The 26,331-nt window shown below is 34.1% G+C and overlaps 2 protein-coding genes across 4 annotated transcripts; one reads left to right on the plus strand and one right to left on the minus strand.

Annotated features, from left to right (window-relative positions):
• Window positions 1-3,225: 3,225 nt before the first annotated feature.
• On the minus strand, window positions 3,226-9,972 carry IntS14 (integrator complex subunit 14). 2 transcript variants are annotated; one of them, XM_074143672.1, is made up of 7 exons: window positions 9,672-9,972; window positions 8,785-8,955; window positions 8,390-8,704; window positions 8,057-8,309; window positions 5,211-5,381; window positions 4,985-5,136; window positions 3,226-4,912 (listed from the first exon to the last, which is right to left on the minus strand). In XM_074143672.1, exons 1-7 carry the CDS (start codon window positions 9,828-9,830, stop codon window positions 4,700-4,702), a joined length of 1,434 nt encoding a protein of 477 aa, XP_073999773.1. In that variant the 5' UTR covers window positions 9,831-9,972; the 3' UTR covers window positions 3,226-4,699. The 2 variants fall into 2 exon arrangements, with proteins under 2 accessions (XP_073999773.1, XP_073999782.1); XM_074143681.1 differs by lacking the exon at window positions 9,672-9,972 and adding an exon at window positions 9,186-9,559.
• Window positions 9,973-10,143: 171 nt separating this feature from the next.
• On the plus strand, window positions 10,144-26,294 carry Mybbp1A (MYB binding protein 1a). 2 transcript variants are annotated; one of them, XM_074143642.1, is made up of 19 exons: window positions 10,144-10,865; window positions 11,003-11,197; window positions 12,600-12,782; window positions 13,982-14,176; window positions 14,527-14,727; window positions 15,073-15,259; window positions 16,042-16,219; window positions 16,297-16,415; window positions 16,499-16,644; window positions 17,840-17,995; window positions 18,570-18,761; window positions 18,845-19,051; window positions 20,169-20,308; window positions 21,445-21,591; window positions 22,348-22,457; window positions 22,534-22,687; window positions 23,678-23,909; window positions 24,306-24,481; window positions 25,126-26,294. In XM_074143642.1, the coding sequence occupies exons 1-19, from the start codon at window positions 10,767-10,769 to the stop codon at window positions 25,301-25,303; spliced, it is 3,195 nt and encodes a 1,064-aa protein (XP_073999743.1). In that variant the 5' UTR covers window positions 10,144-10,766; the 3' UTR covers window positions 25,304-26,294. The 2 variants fall into 2 exon arrangements, with proteins under 2 accessions (XP_073999743.1, XP_073999753.1); XM_074143652.1 differs by having other exon boundaries at window positions 18,845-19,042.
• The last annotated feature ends 37 nt before the right edge of the window (window positions 26,295-26,331 follow it).

Raw genomic sequence — 26,331 nt, forward strand, 5'->3', positions numbered from 1 at the left:
AATAGGTTAATGCCAATTTCAATTTTTAATGTCTGTATACTGTCCCACAGTTAATGGGAGTCACTGTAGATGTGTACAAAATGGTGATTTGCAAAGTCAAATGGCCATACACTTTAGCAGCAATATGAATGTAGTGCAATAGTGAAGGTTTAAAAACACTTGTAAGAATGCACGCTGGCTAGAAACCATATATATTTAATGATTGTAGTTATAGGTGCAAATAGGTAATTTGATCAAACATATGTTATGAAACATAAATGCTAACCATGTATTTCGTTAACAAGTTTGTGTAAGGAGAAACTGTTTGGATGATTCAACAAGTCGAATTACAACACATTAGATTGTAATGATTAGAGCCTACCTATACCTATCTGTCTACCTCCTCCGATTTAAGTGTGTTGATAGTAAGGAGGTACAAGCATTATTTGGGCAGAAATTCTTGTATACATATTGGGGCGTTGAATAACTTCTCGCTGTTTGCCAAAAAATTGGCACCACTGTACTGCGCGTGACTAATCTATTCAAACTTGAATTTAAGTGTACATTATTGATCCTTAGAGTAAACAGCTTGTTAAAATATTTAATTAAACATGTAACTACGTTTTAAAAAAAAGAATATTTGCGGGGAAATTTTATTGGACTATTCAGAAAAATCTGCAGCTGAAGTACACCGAGTTCTTGATGAGACCTATGGCGACCTACTCTGTTGGAAACAACAAACCGAGATTGGTGTAGGCGTTTCCAAAATCATGATTTTGATCTTGATAAAGAACGCACTGGTGCACAGAAAAAGTTTGAAAATGAAGAACGGGAGGCGTTACTTCATGAAGACTCAAGACAGTCGCTAGCTGAACTTTGCAGATTCATTAGGAGTGGATCGCACAAGAGCTTCGAAACGTTTGAAAGCATTAGGAATTATTCAAAAACTAGGACATAAGGTGCCATACGAGTTAAAGCCGAGAGACACCTTTTCACGAGTGAACAGCTGCTTCAACGGCAGAAAAAAGGTTTTTTGCATCGTATTGTGACAGGCGATAAAAAGTGGATACAATACGATAACTCTAAGTATAGAAGATCGTTGGGTCAACATCGTCGGCAAAGCTGAATATCCTTGGCTCGAAGAATCTGCTCTGCATTTGGTGGAATCAGCTGGGCGTAATTTATTGCGCCGAAGGAAACCATCACGGGAAATAGCCAGCGGTTACGATTTATGCGTTTGAGCCGAGCATTGAAAGAATAGCGGCCGCTATACGAGCAGAGGCACGACCAAGTGATTTTACTACACGACAACGCTCGGCCACATGTTGTACAATCGGTGAAAACCTATCTGGAAACACAAATGGGAAGTCCTACTACCCCGCCCGCCTTAATCACCTGACATTGCCGTTTCTGACATCCGCTCGATGGCACATGGATGGCCTGGCTGAGCAGCTCTTACATTCTCATGAAGATGCTAAAAAATGGGTTAACTCCTGGATTTCCTCAAACGAAGTCATTTTTCCAACGTGGAATTCAAATGCTGCCAGAAAGATAGGAAAAGTAGTAGATGGTAGAACTTTGCAGGTAAAAGTAGATGGACAATATTTCAATAAACTTTTTTTTACAAATGTTAAAAGTAAAGCCTTAATTAAAAAAAAAAATACAGCGAGAATTTATTCAAGGTCCCTGTAGAACGTATAAATTCTTTATTTAGATGATACTAGCCAAAAATGCAAACTGCTATAGTTGAACAACAGTGTATGTAACAATTAGGCTCAAGGAGTATATTTTTTCGTAATAATAGATAAGTTGCATTATCAAGAAAAAAAAAAGCAATAAATTATTGTTATTATCTTGGAATTTTCCTCTTTGTAAAAGTCATTTGTGTAAAGAATGTTTAAAAGTATTAAAACATTTTGTATTTAAAATATAAAACTTCATTTTCACCACGTCCAACCAACTAATGTTCCAGAATTTCACTGTTGGTAATTTTTATGTTGCTGTCCTTTGTGAATTAAAAAAAAAAATGACCAGAGAACCTTGTCAGCTTAACAGAAAATGTGCGGAGAGAAATGTTGCCTCGCTCCGCACCATGTTGGAATTATAATCATTTGGCGGAATAGCTTTATTTCAAGTAGGTACAAAAGTTCCTGATTAAGAAGTCGAATGATGTCAAGATGGAAGAAAAATTCATTCAAAGATGAGCTCAATTGGATTTGTCCGCTGAGATTATATGTTCACAAGTTAGGGACATCGGAAAAGGTATTTAGTTAAAATGTGTTGCTGTTCCTCATTCTCTTTTTTTAAGAATTTGAATAAACATGTTTCTAAATTCGACAGAATTCAGTGGAGGGATCTTCGTAAACTTACATTTCTGGTACTTATTGCGCTCATCGGGTATAGGAATCAAGGAAACAGATAGTAAAATGCTTTTATAAATAATAAGGGCAGCTAGGGAAGAGATTAGCTCAAGATTATCGTTTCGGATTGCAGATCCTTAGATTTTCCCTTCCTAGGAGCTTCTTTTCAGTTCACAACCTGGTGATGGGCAGCCTTTTATGTAAAGAGAAGACACTGACAAGAGGCCGGCGTGCATAGAAAAAGCGCTGGGGCATTAATAATCTCAGATGTTGACGCGCCTCTTGAAAAAATAAGAGCAACTTGATGTCGAGAAAAAGTAATAATGCTTAAGAAACCAGCAGAGAAGTCTCTTAATGAATGGACGGAATCTCTGCTATTGCAAATGACCACTTCAGCAAATCCGCAAAATATCTTTAAATTCACACTGGCAAATCTTTTAAATAAAACAAAACACGAGATTCGGAAAACCTACTGAGAATTTCATCAAGACGAAAACTGCACGTGTTGAGAATCTCGTTACACAATATTATTTAAAAAGACGCAAAAGTATTAACGCCAAAAAACTACATAAAGGTAGGGAATTTGAGTGAGTTTCAGTTTTACTCAAGCTTTAGATTGGAAAAACCATATGAAAATTCACACTTCCGAGCAGCCGTCAGTATAGTGAAAGAAGATTTCATCACTGAACTATTAAATTTTCTCTTGTAATTATAACGTGAAAAAGTAGAAAAAAAAATCAAATGATGTGTTTAAATTAAATCAAAGACAGTTTTTATCCTTTTAAATTTGTCTTTGATGATCATAAGTAGTTATATTCTTGCAAAAGGATAGTGACAGAATTTTAAAAAAAAATATATATATAATTTCACACCAACACATTACAAATCTTAAGAAAATTCGTATATTGATGCTAACTAACAAAATATATTTCTAAGTGAATGTAGTTACAATTGCATAACAGAAAATCATTGAAAAAAAAACAGCTTAGCACTTCATCCATCCATTCATCATCCATTTCCGAGAAACTGTACAAAAATTTAATGAATAAAAATGAATTAACAATGCAGTGGTAGTACACCCAAACCCTCTCCCTTAATAGAATTTCCCAAGATAAATGTTTCAAATAAAACTGCAGATCTAAAAGTCTGAACAGTACAGGTAGTAACTTCAGTTGAAGTTTTGTTTTTTGTTTTTTTTGTAATTTTAAGAGCAGTAATCCTTCAGAAATAATGGATAAGTGGTCAGACTAAGCTTTACACTTCAAGAGCAATTTGGGTCTACTTCAAATCCTTCATTAAAAGTAAAAAAAAGTAAAATAGTCGCCTATTTTTTCAGGCGGGGCTTAACGTCCAACTACCAATTAGGTGTCGTGGACGGAGGCGACTAGCAAAGTTTACTGGAAATTTCTTTTATAAACCAATTAATAAAATCCAAGGCCTAAGACCGGGAATCTAACCCAGTACCATAATGCATATTAGCTTCGCAGGCCTCGCCTCTAACAGCTTGGCCACCGTGGCGCCTCAATACCTTTCATTATGTATATATTAAAACGTGGGCGCCAAAGTAGCCGAGCGATTAGAGGCGAGGCCTGCTAAGCTAATATGCATTGTGGGTTCAATATGTTCTGGGTTCGATTCCCGGTCTAGGATTTGGATTTTATTTAGAGTTTAATATGAGAACTTTATAGTAAAGTAAGTTAGCTAGTCGCGATACCTAATTTGGTAGTTAGCCCGCCTGAAAAAATAGGCATTACTTTATTTTACTTTTATATAGTTATTTATTATGTAAGGTTGTCATTCATGCACATTAATAAAGCCTTTACAAATAATCAAATATTTTTATTTGCTCTTACTATCCTAGTGCGATAGAGACAAATTTTCAACAGACTTTCCAGAAATATCCGTTTTGAGATCCAAAACTGTGGGTTTAAGAAAATTATTCATGAGTATGGATATTCTAGCCCAAAAAAAGTACAGTAAGTACAATTTTAATAAATACTTAATTTCTTCTCAGTGGAGACAAGCACGTTATTGTATCAACATCAAAATTTTCGTCTTCTGAGTTTAGACGTTCCTTTATTCAAAAACTACCAGAAACTTAAAAAACACACTTATTCAAACATTCAAGCACTTATTTATTTTTATAATATAAAATTACTCTTTATCACATTTTTAAAAGTAATAGGAAAGAAAAATTGTAAAGGCAGGTTCAAATGCAGAGATAATGAGCTCGGGAGCTCGTTACTCCAACTTGGAGTAATATTATTGGTGTCTCACTGTAGTGCCTCTGCATCAGGTATAGAACATTGAATTTAGGAACCTGCCTATTCCAGAATAAATAAAAACAATCACAAATTTAACTAGAAAGACATTTTCATAGGCATGATTGTATATTTTGGATCTCGAGAATAAGGTTCTCGTAAAATACCAGCCGCATGAGTCAACTGAAATGCACATGCAGGATGTGCGGTACCAGGTAGTAGAGTGCACTCTCGTTCCAGTAAGTTCGCCAACCCTTCAATTAATGAGGTAAACCCTAGACAGATGGCTGCTTTACGAACTCTGTTCAGTTCCTAGTTTGGAAAAGAAGACATTCAGAATGATCACTTCGGGTAAACACCATTAAATACAACGTCTGAAATTACCTTATAGAACTGTTGAGTTTTTTCGGGTAATTTTCTAGCATGTCGTAAAATTTTTTGAATATCTGACTGCAATCCAGGCTGTCTGATCCAAGCTACATTATTCTGAGAGTAACTTTTTTTGTCTCCACTCTTCACTGGGAAGCAGTCGCTTGCTGCAACAAGCAGTTTCTCAACTAAAAAACTGATCTCTATTTCAGATCAACATATAATGGAGAGTCGTCTTTACCTGGCGGTGTCGAGGGGATGGTCAATGCGTTTAAGTCACCCAGCCAAGGAACAGAGTTCTTCCCAGGGTAGAATAATGCTAACGCAAGATTGGATTTTTTCTTCGAATCTGCACATGCGTATAGTGCACCAAACCATTCGTCGGCGATGAAACAAATGGCGCACATGTTCTCTACCTGGAAATCAAATACAAATGATGTTTGACGGCAGTTAATGTAAATGACAAATTTTCTTCATGCGAATAAAAATCTGCCTAGGTGGAACTATAACAGTTCTTCATGAATCTTGGCAGCAGCTTAAAAACACAGAGAACCATACAATTCAATATGGACACCTGCCGAGTTAGTGAGGACGACTATTAGGGTTAGCAATCTAATGGCAATCATCTCCTTACTTACAGCTTATAATCATTGATCCAAAATGAAAAATTATTGCAAATTTCAGTCATAATTATGCAGGTACAGTACTTAAACAGTCAGAACTGAAAACAAAGGTTAGTATTTTGATGTTAAAAAATGAAAAAATACTAACATAGTCTGCAAGCATAAGCCCTAAAGATGAGCTTGACCATAAGTAGAAAGCTTAGAAAAAAATAAATAAAAAAATCTATGAATGAAATTGGCAATTTTTCTTCCTTTTGGATCAATGATTCTGTAGTTCTATGAACCATACTTCTCACTTAGATAAATTACAGACAAAGAGGAGGATATGATCAACATTTTAAACATCTTGGGCAATTATGTCTTATGGAAAAGGAAAGAAAAAAATGTCAAAGTTGGGTGTTTTTACGCTTTTTCTTGCGTTTTTTTTTACTATCAATCCTTATACAATGTCTTATACTTAACTTATGTCTACCGGACGGACAGTTGGAATGTATTGATTGATGTGTGTGTCTTCTAATTCTCAATCAAATTTTAAACCGAATTTTTACATTCTTAAAAAAAAAAAAAAAATCAAACTATAAAGGTTAAGTCCACTTAACTGTTGGAGGGCATAGTGGAGTTATATTGAACAATAAATAACTCTTGAATAGAGAAATTCCATACCAACCACGTAGGACTTTTCGCGTTTATTTGATGGTATATATTGTTTTTTGTTGCCTTTTTGTTGAATGCTAAGGAATTATGGTCATTAAGGTAGCAAATATAAATACGTAAGATTTAATTGAACATTTGTTGATTCGTTGGATCCAAAGAATAGACTTTGTTTTTTGGGGCAATCTGTTCAACATTTGTCATTTATATTATTATGGCAAAGTTTAGAGCATATGAATAATGATGTGTACCACTGATACTTCCATGCCGCAAAGACAACGATTACTCACCAAATCCATCCCGCACAATTAATCTGACCATAAAAAGTCACTTGCCTACTTTTGAGTAATAAAATCTATCTTTTTACCCTGTTAAATCAGGTAAGTTGTCGCTCCTTACAAGAACAGAGGCATCTTGGTTGTCAAACTTGGATAATGGACTGTTTCAATTTGCAGAGATCTGCAATCATTTAGCGAAGTAATCGTCAATCTTCGCTGGCAGAAACGGCACACAAAAGAGGAATCTATTTAAGTAGAGCACCTAATATAAAATTAAAGTTTAAAGAAAGTAGTTGAAACTATTTTTGTAATTTTTTTTTTCCATTTTTAACAAATCGCAAAATACTGAACTGGCAAGCTCAGGTGGGCCGGCCACTTAAGATGTCGCATGAGGATGCGCCTAAAAGGCTCCTAGAGGAGGTAATAATTAGGTTAGCGAGAAGGCAGACCCAAATTAAGATGGACTATTGGGATAAATAAAGATGCCAGAAAACTACTCACGAAAGAAACTGGAAGGTTGCTTAGAATAGAGATGACTGGCGGAAGCAGGTTGAGGAGGCCAAGGCTCACTAATAGGCAGTAGTGCTAATTATTATCTCCTTAACAAAAACTTAGTTTAAAAAGTTAAGTATAAGAGTTGGTTAAACGCCAAAAGGATTACAAATCAGCAAATGTCCAACATTTCATTCATACTTCTAATATTATATTTTTTAGAATGTTTTTGGTGTCACAGACCCTTTTGCTAGCCATTTTCAAATGTAAAATATTTGTTCAGTAAAGTATAGCACCCATTTAATACAGATTGATTGTAGAAGGTATTAAACTACTAATTCATGCACTTTTTTTTCAAATTGAATGAAAAATATTATTGTTATAGACGCTAAAAATTAAAAATACATGTACCATAAATGTACATAAATTCATATACGTACATACCGATTGTTACTGGTTTTGTTTTTACATCTGATTTAAGTAGAAGGTTAGCACAGCAGAAGGAAGTAAAAACCGTCGGTTTAAGTTCATTGTTAAATTAAACTAGTAGGTACTTTATTTTATCTAGTAGTTAAAATCCCGTTAAAAATAATATGTAATTAAGTAATCTACTTTATTAATATTAAATGTTAATGTAGTTTCCTTCAATTACATTCTTAATCTAGATGTTCTTCTCACAACGTTATACGGGTATATATGTTTTATAAAATATATAAAGATGTGTAATTTTTATTTGGTTATAAAACTTCTTTGCAAGTACTCAATTAAAGGGACTACATTAAATTAAAATTTGAGAACGAATGAATTCTATTTACAAGTATTTATTTTTTACTGTGTGTAATTTGTGTTCTCGTATTCTGCTGTAAAACGAATTGAAGACCTCCCAAGTGCTAATTATTATTAACTAAACGCTGAAAAAAATCAATTAGTTAAATGCAACTTCCGACGACGGTTTGCGGTCGGAATATTGATTCAGGAGAAGCTCTCTACCAAATGAAATACCAAGTGCGATCTACTATAATCATTAAGAGATAGAAATGTACCTACCTTTAGCGCCCCGTGAAGTAGCACTACAAATGAAGGCACATTGCCCTCTGGGTCCTCGTCTTGCGTCAGCCGCTGCTCCTTTAGGCCCCTGAACATAAGGGGTGGAGGGGGCGGCACCCAGGGCGAGATGAGATGGCGCGATACGGCGGCCGCACAGCCTAACGTTGACAACTCTAGGAATCCCATAATCTCCACCTGTTGCTCAGGCTTGTACACCTTGTAATCAAAGTCAGTGATGCTGGTGTGTGGCTAGAGAAATAAAGTGAAGAACTCGACCAAATTAATTAGATTAATTAATTAATTTCTCAGAAAATATCTAACCAATTTACCTCGGGAACTGGCCACACAGTCACTTTAGAAACCAGATCCCCGCAGATTAACTGGGCCACAAATTGTTGATAGTTACTCTCGACAATCGACGAGAAGACATGCTGCAATGACGTCTCAGTGATGGGCAAATTAGGTTGCAGTAATATCACATCCAGATTGTTGTTTGCGGTAATGTTTGGCGTCACTTCTCGGTAATCACTTTCGTAGCCGTCTTGCAAACCCAACAGTAAAAGTTTACCAGTCAGAGACAATTCCACGCCAGTCTTATGGCGACTTAATCGTTCTATAGATGTGGCGTCGTACACGGCAATTATCTGTGAATGAACTCAAACACACTAACCTTAATAAAAACTGAACACTAAATATGAAAGAGCATTAGTGGTTAAGAACTCACGGTGACTGCTTCATTGGACGGCCATTCGCCCAAGAACAGAGACTCAATGCCGTCTAGACCGTCATAAAGGTTGAACTCGTTGCCTGGTTCTATCTGTCTAAGTTTCTTCTTAATAGAGTCATACTCTCTAGTAAACGGGCAGAGTACTTCCGGCTCAGGGGAGCAGGACACCTGTAAGCAATATTTGCTGAATGCAGCCCACAATTATTATTAGCAATTGTTTTAAACTACATTTAAAAAAAAAATACGTCATTATACCAAAGTATGAATATTGCCCCTTCACTCTTGCCTACCAGGTTTTTTTTACAGGGCTTCACTTTTAAATCGCTTAAGAAAAAATATATAATTTAAAGAAATTGTAGCAGTAATGATAAAATTGTTGAAGTTTCCTTATTTTTTACCGGTTTCGGATTTTCATCCTTCATCAAAGGTTGTTCTATTAGTACTTGTACAGTTTGATTTCTACTAACAAGCTTCTTCATACATACTGACTGCACTGCCAACTCCAGATTAATATATTCATCCTAACTTATTGTTATAGGATCAGAGTGTCGTTCCAATGGAGGATGTCAGTGTAAATTTTTTAGACTAGACTATTTATCTCATCCCTGAATAAGCCTTGGTTCACTATTATTCCGCTCGAAACTTTCAGCTAGTATAACCGTTTTCTTTAGGTTAGACCTGTTTATACTCTTTAATACTTGCTTCTCTGAAGCAACATCAACACCTGTTCCAGAAGGGGAGTCTGATTGAGAAAATTAGAATTGCACTAGTTATACAGGTAGCAAATAATTTTGGCCCAAAGCTGACAAGAGACGAAACCCGCCATTACTGACAGTATAAAAAAGTTATCAAAATAAAGCTGATTAAGAACAATGTTTACTTACAATCGCAACTACTTCCAGTTTTGAAGTGACACTAATTTCATCCAAAAATGTATGTATTGCTGAAATAGTAAACTGCAACGGTGAATAGGTATCTAATTTACGTCTAATTACACGGACGTCCATTAACGTGGACGTATCAAGTAATATTATTGTGGGCATATTTATTACTATTAACAAACTTCAACAATAATGGCTATAAATAAGTTTAAAATTTATTCACAGAGAAGCACATTTGAAGTTAAAATTTTTACACATAACATAGAAAGACAAGGTTAATAGGGTGCAGTAGGTTCGGCGGCACAGCTGTGGGCGCAGGCTAGGTTACGCAGCTCCTACTGATACTAAACACAGTAGCAAAGATTTTTGTTTGTTTTAAATCAAACTCTTATATGTTGCTCTTGCTCACACTTATTTTTACAGAAAAAAATGTATTTTTCGCTTTATATTCTGTAAACTGCAGGAAGCAGCAACCAAGGCACGATCCAAACGATTGTCGAGCTCCCAAACAAAATGTTTGCTAAATGAAAAAAAATATTGTGATTGGATGTATGGCCATTCTACTCTTTATTATTCCTCAAGCTCACCTCTTCGTGGTTAAGTACAATATGAAAGTTACGAAGAATGCTTCAAAAATGTGTATCTTAAACACATTTATTAACTGTTTATAGGATGTATGTTGGTCTTTACACAAACAAGGAAAGAAAACCATGACAAATTTTGGGTTAACATACATAAATGAACTTGTAGACTTTGATACGATCTCCTGAGGGGGGCTATAAATTTTAATTCACCACAGATTAGGAAGCTAGAATTTATAGACTAATTAATTATAGGTAATACATTGAATATTTATTGAAAGACAGAAACGTTATTTTAAGGTTTTTTTTTTCGTGAAAACAAGTTTTGAACGAGTTATTATAACTCAAAAAACTCGACTAACGGTCACAATCGGTTACACAGAAGCACGTGAGCGCTACATATAGGCTTTACAGTATAAACTCTAAACTGGTTACCTTTAAACTGAGAAATTGGTCATAAGTGGTTGATTAATTATAGCGTGGTTTGGTTTCTGGATAGGACATTTTACAAATAATTATGAGTCGTAGTGAATTTGACATGTTTACAGATTTAAATCATTCAAAATCATCAATTAAATTAAAAGGTGGACAAATGATCCTAGCGTATGCTAGTAAGGTAAGGTAGTTTGCTAGTCGTTTGAAACTATTTAGTATGAGTACTGATTAGATTGGTTACAGAGCGTTGCTTTATTTACAATGGAATAGGTAAACATGCTTTTTACTAATCATTAAACAACAGCAAAAAATGTTTAGGATAAGACAGGAACAGGTTTGGTGTACGCACTGAAGCGAGTGGTTGGTGGACTGGCAGGTCGAAAGATGAGAGAAGGATGCTACGCAACCCTTGCAGCCATGTTCCAGTGTATTTCCAAGGATGTTCTAGATTTTGAAACATATGATAAACTTGTAAACAGTCTACTTGCTATCCCAAGAAGTACATCAAAAAGGGTAAGCCTCCAATGTAGTCAATTTTTTGCGATTTTTCTCTTGGGAAATAGCCCAAGACTTTTCTTCATCTTAACCCCGCACTCTTGTTTTCTAATGCATAGCATTAAAATTTTGATATATAAGAACATAAAAACACTTGATTAAGTTCCAAATATACAATATTAAATTCAATTTAAACTTTATTTGTATAGAGATACAATGTACCTTTTACAAAGGAGTTCAAGTTCATGTTCACTTTATAAACTTTGTAGACTATAAGATCTTAGTTTTAAAACTTTCAAAAATATTCAATATTTTTGGAGTATTAGTTCCCAAATGAACCGGTTTTCATTTTTTCAAATACCTGTTTACGAGACAATAATTAATTCATGATTCTAGTGAGACCTAGGGTCAGAACCATTGGTTTAACAAAAGAAGGTCTTCAAATTATCTCTTGATTGTAATTTTATGTATCAAAGAATTTTTCTAAAGTTACTATTCAAAAATTCACTCATTTATTATTACTTATGCACGTCGAAATACAATCCATCGTTTTCAATAATATGAATCAATTAGTAGATACCCTTCTGTTACCAGGAGCATATCTTCAGTGGAAAACCTAAATATTCCTTATTTAAGGACTCCTATTTGTAAATAAATTTGTAAAAAGAGCGCTACAAAGCAGAAGAAGAGGTAATCAGAGTTGTCAAATAAAGGGCCAAAAACTGGGTGAAGGAAAATGTTCTTCAAATATTAAATTACTGAGAAAGTTCGACATGACTTTGCGTTGATTTTCTGAAGAACTCTTCTTCGAATTATAAGAAGAATATCTTTTAGCTTAAGTAGGGGGGAGGCACTTTCTAGCTTAGTAAGTAGAATTTGGATGTAATCGTTAGCTGTGAGCAGCAAGTTCAAAATAAATTTTGCTTAAGTAGTTTCACACTCACGCAGAGCGTCTCTATGTTCTCAAATCTTTTTGTTTACCCGGGTAATTAAAAGGAATCGAGGATTTCGTGTACCTGCTTCTTTTGACGACCTCAAACCTTCATACTAAGTTGGAATCTCCTAAGTATTTATGGATAATACTATTATTTTGGGGATGTTCCGTTTCCCGAAGTAATCTCTTAAGAGGTTCTAAACACACAATGCTAAATTTATGGTTATCATGGTGATACCCGTTTCCTAACTCTCTTAACAACATAGTTTTGATACCAGTGCTTCTGGTAACAGCACTGCCCTTTCATTGGTTGCGTTTTTATAAAGGAGTAGTACACGCTGAATGTTTTTGAGGTGCTATCACAAGAATCCGCTGCTATAACTGCTATTTGAAGTCTGAATTATTCACCAATTTAAGTACTGCAGTAATTTTTTAATGTTTGAGATTGTAGGTCTGTTTGTCTGTATTTACTTTACTCTTTTTCAGGAAAAAAGTGACTTACATTTGGGGAGATTATTGGCATATTCTGTCCTATTGAGGTCGAATTATTTGGACGAGGAGCCAAAGGAAATAAAGGAAATTGTGGCAGATGCAATATTTAAAATCGCATTGACTAAACCGCATTTGCATCATCCTGCATTTTTAAATCTGGTGCACTTAGTTAACAAGGTGAGTAGATTTCATAAAGTGATGGATTTACTTTCACTATGCCCAATTTCATATTATTATAATTTGGTTAAAGAGACTAGAGGCTCTTTCGAGATGCGAGGAGAGCCACTGCTTAATGCAGTGCTACCTGGCTCTTCCTCAACTTCATTACCTGAAGTCTCTCTTTTAAGTGTGGCTCAGAACGATCCTAAACTTAAAGCAAAACTTCCGCGCTGGATATTCCCCTCCAAAGAGAGGGCCTGTACTTCGCCATCTTGTCCCCATAGGTGCGAGTCAGATTACTTTCAACTGTGACTCTTATTCTAGAATGAACTGGATTACTCTCGGGTATGTAGAACAGGTAGGAGCCACCTGCCCTTGAATTGCCTGCACAAACCCCTTCTCTCCATCACTCTCTTTCACTCACGAAATAGTTTTTCGAGCGGCAACAACATTTGTAAAAAGGCGATGTCTTTATGATCCGACTTAAGCTGCACGTAATGATACAATTTCTGTCCTCACGAGTTCCATAACACCTAAAGGTAACTTACACAGGTTATCTAGATAGATACTAGGAGGCCAAGTTTTTGACCTAGTTAGAAATGGCCAAGTTTCTTAAGGTTGTTTGCAACCATTTGACGACCTCAAACCTTCATACTAAGTTGGAATCTCCTAAGTATTTATGGATAATACTATTATTTTGGGGATGTTCCGTTTCCCGAAGTAATCTCTTAAGAGGTTCTAAACACACAAGGCTAAATTTATGGTTATCATGGTGATACCCGTTTCCTAACTCTCTTAACAACATAGTTTTGAAACTGAAGCCCCTACTTATTCCATCTCCCTAATAATTTAAACTTGCCTCTTGATAACCTTTTGGCCTTATCGTCCAGTTGATAAGTGATGGCAATCGCTGGCCTATGGCCACGTCACGATATTGAAAAACTAGCCATTTCGTACGCTCTCTAGTTACTTTTAATTTCTGACATGCTCAAGCACCAGAAGAGCGTAAATTATTGTGCTGAAGTGATAACGTCTTCTTCACGTATCTAAAAATTTGGAATCCTACAATTCTTGCTCAAACCTTTAAGTCATACTGGCTGAGGACCTCTTTATTGCTAACTGAAATAATCTGAGGAAAATCAAATTAATGTAAAAAACTAATTTTTCTTCCAAAAAATGTATTCTGATTGTTACTAACTTATTATCTTATTTTGCAGTATAACTTACCCTTCATTAACAAAACTTTGAGGGCCCACTTAGTAGATTTAAAGCACCATACTTTGGACAAGTTATATTATTTACTGAACCTAACCAAATATTGTAAAAACTCCGTCATCAAGGAGATTTTTCAGTGCGAAAAAGCTAGTATGATGCATCAGTCTGTTTTGGTACAAGTAGCTGATTTACTCTTGGTACGTACTACTATGTATTTGAACTGTTTGGGGCTGTTTTTGGTAGTGCTTACGATGCGTGGATTTGTAAGTAACAGATCCCCAGTTTGAATCCCGCTTGTAGCTACTTTCTATTTGGTAGACAAAAAAAAATAATAGTAGGGTATGTGCTTCTGATACGTCCAGGACACCAAATTTGATGGACGTTAAGCCCCGCCTAAAAAGTAGGCGATCACTTTACATACTTTGGACTGTATTACAAATAAAAAAAAACAACTGGGGATAGCTGCTTTAGCAAGCTTGAGTAAATTACTTCTACCTTCTACTTGCAAACATAAATTATTGACATTTTTTTTTTTTTCCATTTTTAGACACATTGTACTGATCAAACCTCATTAAATCATCCAATATTCCACACACTGGCCGAGAGAATTTCATCACGTTACTCCTTGTTGACCGTCTTCTGGAAGAAACTGACAGAAGAAGCGACAGTGAAGCAGGCTAGGATTTGCAAAGTGGCATTACAGTTTTTGTACAACTTGCTCATGCAACTAGAACAAATCAATGAGCTGGTAGGACCTCTGACCTCGTTTGATTATTTGTAGTTTATTATTTATTCTCATTGATAGAAACAAAAAAATAAATTGATCTGTAAGTGTGTGCATGCAACTTAACTAAAAACCGAAAATTGCAGACATTCCGTAATAACAAGAAAAGAAAGTAAAACAAAAATGATTAAATATTCATATATTATACCTCTCCTTGAGAAAAACCCTTTTTAAAAAGTTTTTTAGAGTTGAGAGTAATTTTCTTGCGATTACTACAGCAGCAAGTCGTGTGAGTGTTCAAGTTTTGCATAGCGATAGATGCCCAAGAACTGGTTAGCTTGAATGTATTTAGAATGCTTGTGTTTATAGGTGGAGATTCTTTTCACTACCAGAGTGATTTTCATGCTGAGAGATAACGCTCAAAAGGATCCACAAGTTAAGAGAATCATAGAAAGGATAGTGCAGTTATTGCACTCTGCTTCGACTGACACCAGGCACCAGCTGATAATGAAGATATTTATTCAGGCAGATTGTATTAATTTTGACAACATTTCCAGTGAGTCTAGCTTTAATAGTTGTGTAGCTAGTGTTCTCTCGCTGCACTATCTATATTTTCCCCATACCAAAAAAATTGACATTAAAATTTGAAGCGCGTATGAAAATCTCTGAGCTTTCATCAAAGCAAATACTTTCCAGTTCACAAGCGTACTTTTTAAGGCACCGTAATATTTCTTTTAGGCCGCTGCACATTTGGCTCGTAGTAACACCTTTTGCAATCTAATTCTAAATCTTTATCAACGTATGTTAGCCACTGTGTCAAATCAGTAGATTACATTATGGAACTTTATTTCATATAAAAGTAGTTCATTCTGAAAATGTTTTGAATACTTATATACTAATATGCAATAACCCTTTACAAATTATTTGACTCATACACTCGTATGTTTTACGTTTTTCTTCTCATACAAGAATAATTACGTTAGTTTAAATTTGCTGAATTATCAATTCCTTAAAAAGATTCTTTACTGACATTGCTAATGAAAAAAAATTAATTTTACGGGCTTTTCTACTCATTTACTATGGAAAATGTTTATAATACTAATTGAAGAATATGAAAGAAATACTAGTATAAATAACTTGCTGACTGACACCAACATGATAATTCGATGTCTTAATGTTTCGCGCCGTTTCAATAAAATTAAAACTAAGTATTTCTAAATGTTTATTGGGTTCCTTAATTCTAATTACATTTTATTTGCCTGCGGCAGTAGACTTCCTTACACCTAATGATGTACGTGCTTTTGATGATGGTTTTCTAATGTTTTATTGTATGTTCAGATACTAAACTATGCAGTCAATTAATGAATGACTTGGACTCAAATGCTGTCATGGAATTGTGTAAGGTATTCCAATCAATTCTTAATGACTCTCTGGACAGTGAGACGAAGGGATGCAGGGAAGGAAGGGAAGGCTGGACTGCATCAGAAAAGTTGGTTGCATTGAGTTACTATTATAGGTAAGTTTGGTTTCTCTGAATCTAGGATTCTCGTACATTTGATTGATTTGTTCTAATCTCTCTCTTGCTGTTTCCAGAATGATCTTCAAGGACACGGTGATTTCTGAAAAGACATGGTTAGTCGAACAGTTAATATTTCTAGAGGACATATGCTTATTTAACGATGCCACAAAGAACATCAATTCCGAATTGTCTAGTAAGTTTTAATTCCTTAGTACCTTTCATTGGGGTACCCAATTAGATTTGATATGTATCCCTAAAGATCCATCTTATTTCTAGGACTGATGCGAACTTTATTTTACAATGCTTTGGGCCACATACCTGTCAATTATGCAACCCATTGTGAAATTTTGGCGGAGTTAACAAGCAACATTAAATCCAAAATTAACAGTGGATCTAAATTGAGATTTAAGTTGAGTGATGAAGTAAGTTTTATAGTACGTTTGAATTGATAGGGTTATTTTGTTCTTGTTTGTTGTATAGATGGTGTACATTGAATTTCCCGTATATAGGAACTTTAGAGAAATAGCTGTACTTCCCCCCAGAAATAGTTTATTTCTATAAGGTAGTCTAGTTTCAAATTTTATTTTTGTAAGTTTGGACAAAGACAGGAACTTGAAATTCTGTTCGTCAGAAGTTCCTTCCCTAAGTTTACTCTATTTTTTATTGGATGAAGATTGGTTAAGAGAAGATTATTGCAACTGCCGCGTTTTTGTTTTAGATTCCCTGTGATCAACAAATTCATCCTTTTTTACGAAAATTGTAGCTGTTTTTTTACAGTTGCAAATGAAAGACTCATTTATTTTTATATTGACAAATTTGGGAACAAAATTGAATAAAGCCGTAAAGTCTACTTTTTTCAACACTGTATATTATTATGACAAAAGTGAACAACGAATTTATTTATTGGTTTACCAAATGCGCAATCCGCGATATGTTTATATAGAGACCAATAGGTTTGGGAGAGCTAGAATGTTTTTTTTTGCTGGGCTGGTTTTTCTTGCAGGATTTCTCTTCCTAGAAGTCTCTTGCAGCTACTGTTTGGTAAACTGTAAATCGCCTTGAGAGAAAGTTATATACCGACATTGCCCTCAGAAAGGCACTGAGCGCCAATGACGACAAATGTTGGCCAGCCTTAATTTAAAAAAAAAAAAGTATAGGTTTAATTTAGAACCGTCAGCCATAATAAATTAATTAAGAAATATAGCTTATATATAAATTAAATTTTAAGTGTATTTATTTTAGTCAAAGTAACTCCTTATTTTTACTAACTTTGACAGATGTGTATGCACCACAAACAATGCAGTGCAAATAAATGCATAGAAAAATGCCAAAATTACAATTGATTATACTTGTAATATTAACGTATGTAACAAAAGTTTTTTTAGAATGAAAGTCAGGCATTTCGTGGTTGATCGTCCAGTTCGCTTCCCCTAGACCATCTCAGCCAATTGTATTGAATCCATTTTTCCTTTCCCAGTTTGTGAACATTAAATATTTGCAGAGCTACTTGCCACTAAAATCTTATTTCTTCGTAAGCGCCCAAGTATTTAGAAATTTGAGAGATGCTGTAGGGATGCAGTAATGTGAGAGTAATATCACTAACTCATATTTTTTTAGGACTATAATGAATGGCTGAAACTGCACGCTTGGGCTGACAAAATGTACAGAAATAAGAAGAATAAAACTGAAACCCATATAGTATTGCTGCTGTTATCATTCTATTTACTTCTGAACGTATTACGTCGTCCCAAGGAATCGATATTCAATCTAAAGGTATGCTTATTATTCGTCTTCTTTATTGGTACGAAGGGTGCAACCCAAGTTGGTGCATTTTTTCTCTGAATGCAAGTCCCATGTGTACTGCACCCCAATTGTGATGAGTGACAGTTTCTTTTAGTGAGCTTTTCCTGATAAATTTAGATATAAATTTTACACTTGAAGAAAGAGCAGGTTGATTTTTTTTTTAATTTTGAGATTGAAATGTAAAAAGATTATAAGTAAATAGTAAAGATGTCAAACGCAGATTTTGTTTTTATATTTAACAAGGTCCAATGGGACGAATGATCGGCAATAATTATTTATTTATTTTTGTTAAATTAATTAAGTGTTAAAGGTATTCGGGAATCATATTGTAATATTCTCTGCTTAAATTAAAAAACAAGACGAAAGAATTGTTTATAGATGCAGTTCCCTCATTTTATGGCACAATAGGCCTCTATTGGCTGTGGTGCCGTGGGGCATAGGTCCCACCCGATAATCTAATCTAAATCCCTCACGAAAATTTTATACAAAAGTGAACATTGCGTATAAAAAGATTTAATATGTAATTGGTTGTTGTTTTGTTAAGGACGTGGTCAGCATATTTGCCAATGTAGACAAACCTGCCGATCAGGAGCCTCACTGGAGCGAGATTCTGATGGACATATTTCTGAACTTGCTATCCAAGCCTGTCTCGGGTCATCGCTTCCTTGTTCAATCCATGTTCAAAGTAATTTGCAAAAACTTCATCACTGCGTCCCCATTTTTACAATTAATTGAGGTAAGAGGGAGTAAAGTTTCTCATCGCGGCATTTTTTTTTTTTAAAAAAAACAGTACTCGTTCAAAAATTTGCTTTGTTAAAGATTTTAAATCCTGAAAATGATTTAAATAACAAATCTGTCACATTGGAAGAAAACATGGAGGAAAGTGAAGATGAGAAAAGTGATGGTTCAGACGATGAATCAGTGTCAGCCGACTCTGTCAGTGATCAGCTCGAAGGAGGTGATGAAGGCTTATGGAGTCAAGTACAGGGTCAACTCATCCAGCCTGATATTGACAATGTGAGTATTGTGAGTATTATGTTGGCATTATAAAACATACAGATATAAGGAGGTTTTTCATAGTTCTGTCAGTGTTGCAAACAAGTTTGTCCTCTCTCTCAACTCTCTCTTTCTTTCTCTCAAACTATCTATCAGTTGCATCTATCTATCTGTCTCTTAATAGAATGGACTTTCATGGTCTACCAGATTTGAAAGCAAATTGAGATCATATCTTGTGTTTATATTCCATTAATGATGTAAGCATCGTTTTTATACCATACGACCCGATTTGAAGGTACGTATCGGTGTACCGGTCAGTGTAACATTTTGTCTGGTTATTCGATAAAATCGTCATATTCTAACGCAGAATTTTATAAAATATACTTTCAGCCGTCAAGGCACATATGCATCTATTCAAGGTGAAATAAGTTGGACTATGCAGTAAATATGTTCGATCTATTCTGAGAATAAAGTCTTTAATTTTAAATTATTCATTCCGTATGAACCGCAGTGCTCCCATAGCGATAAGCAGCACCTTATTTTTAAAAAAACTTACTGCCTATTCGTTGCAACCTCAATAGCACGCATGCGTACGGGGCTCAGTTTGGTATTTAGTAATAGTGTGAGTATAGATGTATACAAGATCCGGATACATAGCTGTCCGTGAATTATTAGAAGATAGAGCTTACCAAACTTAAGTTTGAGAGGACTTAAAATTATTGCTACAAAAGTGGAAAGTAGTTCGCTATTTGGCGTTTTCACTTATAGACAAATGGTCTTTTTGTTAATATAGTATCCTTCTATTGTTACATTTAATTTTCTAATTCTCAAAGTAATTTATTTGAAAATTATTTACATTTTATAACACGCAGCGCATAGTGGTTTGATTGTTATTATTTACATAATTTATTTGTAACATGTAAGCACTTTTATTTAAAATATTTGATTATGAAGTCATTCAAAGACCGGGACCTGGCATATAATACTTCCCAAAAAATACCCTTATATTTTAGTGAATCTGCCAACTAATATTTACATCATTAGTAATTATTCATTGAACGAAGAGAAATTGTACAAAATAATAAGAACATAGAAAAAGAAAGTCAGTCGTTTAAGTTCAAGAGAGAAATTTTCTTCCATTTTTCAGGCTTCCGTAGATCTGGACGATGCTGATGAAAATGAAATAAATAAATTAAATGAGTTAGTGGGTAATTTATTTAAGAATAGAAAGATAAGGACTAAGAAACTAAAGATAACTCAGAGTGAACTTACACATTTTAGGATCAGGTAAATTTTAACTAAGTTATACCCAAACAAAAGAATTATAGTTATATACCATAACAGTTGTACTCAAGAAACAATTTTTCTTCTAATCACCATTCTTCTCTGTTTCCTTAAAATAAGCTCGCCAATTGCTTCTTGACGAAATTAAAATAGATCCCAGGTCTGAGGGTCTGCCCTTATGGGCAAATTGGATTTCCAAAAATTGGAATCGATGAATATAGCGCGATTTGAGCTATTACAGGCCAGAAGCATTTGGAAATTTGAATTGATTTTACACTTATCTTTGGAACTAATATGAAAAAACTTGCTGGAACTCTCTCCTGCATCTGATCGAGCAGGCACATTCCTACTTACTTAGCTGTTTTTTCGCTAATAAACATTAATTGCAAGTGCGGGGAACATTACTGTATGATACAAACAACTGTTGATCGACTAAAGTTTCTTTGCTAGTAGAGCAGTTTTTTTCATTCCAATCGGAACCAACTCTTGGTGATTCCAACTTAAGTTCCTTCCCATTCATTTACTGTTATGTAACTGAATCCAAATGTTGTATATCAGTGGAAAATTAATAACTTTTAACTGAATTATAACTCTTAATTGAATTTTTTGAAAAAAGTGGTCAGCTATGGTTAAAAAAGAAAAATCACAGAATGATGATATATGATTCAGGTACCTTGTTCTCCGACAAACCCACCGAATTGCCGCTTTAATGAATTGATTATTCCAGAGAACTTTATTTAAATGGGATTCCTAGGGAGGGTTGTTACTAAGCTGCTCTGTAATAGGCCATTTCATTGAAGTACAGTCCTAATAATATTTGTGAGAATTAAAAGTATAATGAAACTTACGAATATCAGTCAGTCGACTGCGATTGTTCGAAAAGGCTTTAGATTTATCTGTTTTTTACATTTGAATTTGAAACTAACGTGTTAACTTCTTTTTCTCGGAAAATATTGCATTTAATAGGCTGCTGGAAGAAACTGACATCAGAAACATTACGATAGCCAACTCAATATTGAGCTCAGCGGTCATCTACCCTTTAAAATCCCAAGTTTCAGTAAAATTTAATTCTGCAAAGTACGGTAAGAGAAAATCGAGTGAATGTTCATACCAGATTTTAAAAATGATTTACTTTTCAGAGTACTAGATCTATTGGAAATTTGTTGCAAGGAAGAAAACGAACAAATTTCCTTCAGTAATTGGTTGATGGTGATTCCAGTTCTAGTAAAATTGTTCAAATTTGCTTCAAAAAGTAAAGCGGAAGAACCATTATACAATAAACTTGTGTAAGTCATGTTTATTTTTCGTTGTAAACGAGAGGTGTCCTGATAATAATTCTCCTGAATAATTACTTATACTTGATTAGACTTTGTATTTAAAGTTCCCCCCTCTCTCTCACATACACACACACACACACACACATATATATATATATAATATTCAATAATTTTTAGTAATTAAATGACAGTAATTAAACTGTCAGAAAGTCGAAACGTCCGTGAAAAATTGAATCCTATTTTTTTTTTTTGCTAAATTTGGGTCTTCTTCGAACATTTTTTTTTATCGCCAAAGGTAGAACTACTTCTTACTGCCATTCAGGAGATGGAGCCGACAGAGACCTGCTCTTTTCTTACTTTCAAACCATCAACAGTAGCTTTCACCCTTCAACATACTAACAGCTACTCTGGAGAAATTTATTGATGTTAAATGTATTATTAAATATCTTGGTTTGCTTGGTGTAGTGAATTTGTACCTAAATTCTGACCCGGTATCTGATCAGAGTTACTTACTCTTTGCGCTTATAATTAGGGAAGATTTAGGGATATTCAAACATTTAAAATAAGAAGAAAAATAAATAAATGGATTCTTTACATTTTCGGATAAAAGAGCGCGGGAATAGAAGATAAACAATGGTTTCTTAACTAATAACAATAACATATCTAAACACTAGCAGTTTGTCAATGTTATTAAAAATTAAAATATTAAATTTTCAATACCAAAACAAGCATCATGCTAACTCAACGGTTCTTCCTCATTTACAGAAGTTGCATGAAAAAAATGTATAGGTTGTCCGTGAAAGATCTGCAGATATCAGAATATTTCGATGACGTACTTCTTTTATTGAATCTATTATTGGAAGAAGCAGCTAAAAGTAAGTGTTTAATTAAATCATATTCACATTTCTTTTGTACATACTGTTATAAAAGCTAGATTTTATTTTATTGCAGGTAGCTCTAAAGTCTATCGAAGTAGCATATTAATAATTTGCAAATTATTGGCGAAGGCAGCAATATTTGTGACAAACGAGAACTGCTATGAAGAAAGAGCTGATAAGCTAGTGGACACTGTGAATTCCCATTTAGAGAGGTTCTTCCAATCCAGGTAAATATCCAATATTGAAAGTCTACATCTGCACACAGTTGCTCTTGCTTTCTCTACACTTACCCATTCTTACCTAATTCCAGGCAATTAATTTTGAAATAGCATATTTAAGGTCATTCGCTTGCAATGTATGAATAGTAGATTTCACTGTTTACAGTTTACCCATGCCAATGAAAATGCAAAAAAAAATTCATTTCCAAAAACAACTTTTACGTGATTCTGCTGGTAAAATTGCTCATTTTTGAATTTTAGTAGCCGAGGCACAAAAGAATTCTACTTTCGATCTTGATCTTTGTTTATATTTAATGTGTTAGTTGATATGAGAAGTAATTAATTTTTCTATCCGTTCTCGATTCCTATTTACCATTTGGACGTAAAGCCCGTTTGAAAAGTTTTAGATGAAGCTGCTTTACTCTATAACTCTCCCAGGTGATAAAACAACTCACCAGGTTTTTTTTTGGAAATTCTTGGAAGAGAAGTGAATATGGTATAAGGGATTATCTTTGGTGACACTCACTACACCCTTCTAATGACTTCACAGATAGATATACTGAAGAAAACCCATTATAACGCTCTTAAATACCAGGCTTTCTTGATTGCCTGGAGGTGAGAGATGGAAATATGTTAGGTTCCAGACACCTTTCCCCTCATGTACCTCAAGGGAATATGAATTGCGTATAATCATCTAGTAACTACGCAGGCTTTTTTGTGTTTAGAAAAAAAAAAAAAAGTGGAGAATACAATTCTTTAAAGGCTAACTTAAAATCTAAGCTGATTTCGATAGCCAACCAAAAAAAATACAAACTAAATATCAGTTCTGTTCTTTGTATTTTATTATTTTTTAGTTTGCAGCCTCCTCGAATACAATATCACCATAAAATACCTTTTTCCAGCAAAAACTTCATTTGCTATGACAGAAACAAAGTGACAGCATTTTGAAAATCTATTTAATTGGGACAAGATGAAAGTTTGGTTTCTTATGTTTTGCAGGAGCAACATACCCAACACATTTTTTACAGCGCTCATTGACTTCAGATGGAGCCGTGCGTACGATATGTTATTGGTGGCTGCGAAATTTACATTTGATTCAGATATTAAACATATGAGAAGGTGTTTAGGTTTGCAAATTATTGAAGCATTTTTTCTGAATTCATGGTACTTTAATGGAAACCAACAGAAAGATAAGCTGAAAGACTTTGAAGAATCATTTTCTAAAGTAGAGGTAAGTTTTTAAGAATTGTTGGCCCTCTATTCCATAATTTCAAACTAGCGATTGCCTCGAAGCCAAACAGAATATTACTGACGTATTCCTGTTTTCTGGAAGAGCTTTAAGCAAATCTCGCATGTAAAAAAGAATGAGACCAGAATAAAAACAAAGAAAGAATAAGAAATTGAATAAGACCGATTTATTCTTATTCTTATAAGAATAAGAATAAAAAAGAATAAAAGTCTGAGCTAGTGAAAAGGTTGGAGCAAATATAAAAGTACTAATGTCCCAATTTCTAGTGACCCGCTAGTTTCGTTGGAATAATTACAAAAAAAAAATATAAAATATAAAAAATATCCATTTTTTTATTTATAATAGAATCTAAAACTAATATTGACTTCTTCTTTTCAGAAAATATATAATGGTAGCTACAATAATAATTTGAAAAAATTTCTAGTCAAATTACAATCATTTGTTAAATTGTTGGAAAAAAAAGACCGATTAAAATATTTCGATTGTGATGTGTGTCACAATGTAAAACAATTAAGTCTCGCCAAAGAGATATCCTGTCTGTCTCAAGATGACGGGTAAGAAAATTTTTAATTTTGTGTTTTCAAAAGGCGCATCATATGAGGTAATACGCGGCCGGAGTGTAATCAGTACATTGCCGATAGAGTTCTTTCGCCAAAGAAAAAGTTTTGCATTAAATGGGCAGTCTGTAAAGGTGACAGTCTGAAAAATCCATCTTTCTGCACAATGCTTTCAGTGAACGATATCTTAAAAGGGTTAAAAACTATCTATGAAATAATTCGCTCAACTTTTGATCAATTTCATACTTATATGTTAAGTAGTCTAGGAAATTTACTTTGAAAATGATATGAACTAATTGAATTTTATTTTATGAACTAATATATTTTGAACATATATTTCAAACAGTAATTATATTATATAACAGTAGTCATATATTACATATATGACTTTAAGTGTACATGGTAGCTGCATTGCAACTTCTTGTTTAAACGATACAGGGTTTAAAACTACTGTTTGAAAGGTTCCAAAAAAACAGAGATTGCACAACTTGCAAGGCTTACTTCGGACAGCATTACGCTTCATTGGCTGCTAATTTTTTTATTAAAAAGCATTTTAGCTTCTTAATAATCGTAAAAAATAAATAAATAAATAAATAAATAAATAAGTAAATCTCAACTAATATTTTTTGTTCTCTAAACAGGCAATCTAATAAGGAGGATTCAGAAAAAAATGAGAAAGCAATTTCAGCACATGCTATGAACGGTACAAACAAACGCAAAATAGATTCGAAATTGTTGAAGAAACGCTCGAAATATTTGAGATTAGAATCGATCAATATGGACAGTATGCAAAATAGTTTCTACAGTTTACTGACTTGAAGGTGAAACTAACTTAAAGTGTTAAAAGTGTATAATAGTTTTACTTAAACAATTTTTTAATGGAGTTTTATTCTTATTAGTAAGCCTGTTGAGAATGACACTTGTAGGTAGGTAAGATGACCATCTTTGGATTGTGGACTAGCCGCTTTTTCATCCCATCCTAATGATGCTCATTTTTTACACCCCTACGTTCACAAAGGGCTGCAGAGATAATTGCTGAGTGTAAAGACTGGGTTAAGCAAATCAAACTCAAAAAAGATGTCTAGCGCCTCAGGCTTAAGTGTGGATTGCACTCGGCAACTATGTCTAGAAGTCTCCACCAAGCATTTCCTCCAAGATAGAGCCTTTCCTTACTTGGTAGGGTGTGATTCCCCTGAAATCATGCTTTAATGAAGGAGGACACCTCCTCTCCTCAGTGAGAAAACATGTTTACGCTTTCTCCTTCTTACCTTTATTTCATCGATCGTACATACCTTGTCAATTGTTCACTTCATTCATAATTTCTCTTAATTACACCTTATTTATCTTTAGTGTTACTTCTTGTGTATTTTCTGAATTGTAGTTTATAACCGTCAGAATTCCAAAATTCTTGTGACCTAAAAATGAGCTTCTTTCTTTTTTTATTGTTCTAAGAAATAAGTCTCCCCCCCCCCTATAAAAAGTGGTAATTTATCATTGTTCTTTAACAATCTTGTACTCATTATTTTTCATTAAACTTTTTTATAGATAATTTAATCAAAGATTTTTAGAAATGCTGAATGATTCGTCACTTAAAATTCTGAACAGAACGTTTTGGTGTACTTCAAAATATTTTTTGCTTTGCTTACGATGTACAAAATAAGTTCAGTCACTAGTTTTAATTACTGCATCATACCTTGATGTTATTCTATTATTTTTTTCATTACTCATGTACTTAAAATGGTTAAGCAAGACTGAAAGTTTGGGGAATTAAAAAAAAATGAAAGCAAAATACATGATTTTGTTCATTGTTTTTTTTTTTTTTGGCGCATCAACAGCTGAGGTCATTA

The sequence above is a fragment of the Rhodnius prolixus genome, unplaced genomic scaffold (assembly GCF_049639745.1).
Source record: "Rhodnius prolixus isolate KJV_2025 unplaced genomic scaffold, Rpr scaffold_1, whole genome shotgun sequence".
In the NCBI taxonomy this organism is placed as follows: Eukaryota; Metazoa; Arthropoda; class Insecta; order Hemiptera; family Reduviidae; genus Rhodnius; species Rhodnius prolixus.

Excerpts from the sequence above, each read along its gene's own strand:
- IntS14 (XM_074143672.1), bottom strand. The coding sequence starts at position 9,830 with ATGCCCACAATAATATTACTTGATACGTCCACGTTAATGGACGTCCGT. Across the intron at positions 8,956-9,671 it reads AACTGGAAGTAGTTGCGATT|GTGTCCTGCTCCCCTGAGCC; the intron begins GTAAGTAAACAT and ends TATTGCTTACAG. Across the intron at positions 5,382-8,056 it reads TCACGGGGCGCTAAAGGTAG|AGAACATGTGCGCCATTTGT; the intron begins GTACATTTCTAT and ends ATTTCCAGGTAG.
- Mybbp1A (XM_074143642.1), top strand. The coding sequence starts at position 10,767 with ATGAGTCGTAGTGAATTTGACATGTTTACAGATTTAAATCATTCAAAA. Across the intron at positions 12,783-13,981 it reads TGGTGCACTTAGTTAACAAG|TATAACTTACCCTTCATTAA; the intron begins GTGAGTAGATTT and ends CTTATTTTGCAG. Across the intron at positions 14,728-15,072 it reads TAGAACAAATCAATGAGCTG|GTGGAGATTCTTTTCACTAC; the intron begins GTAGGACCTCTG and ends TTGTGTTTATAG.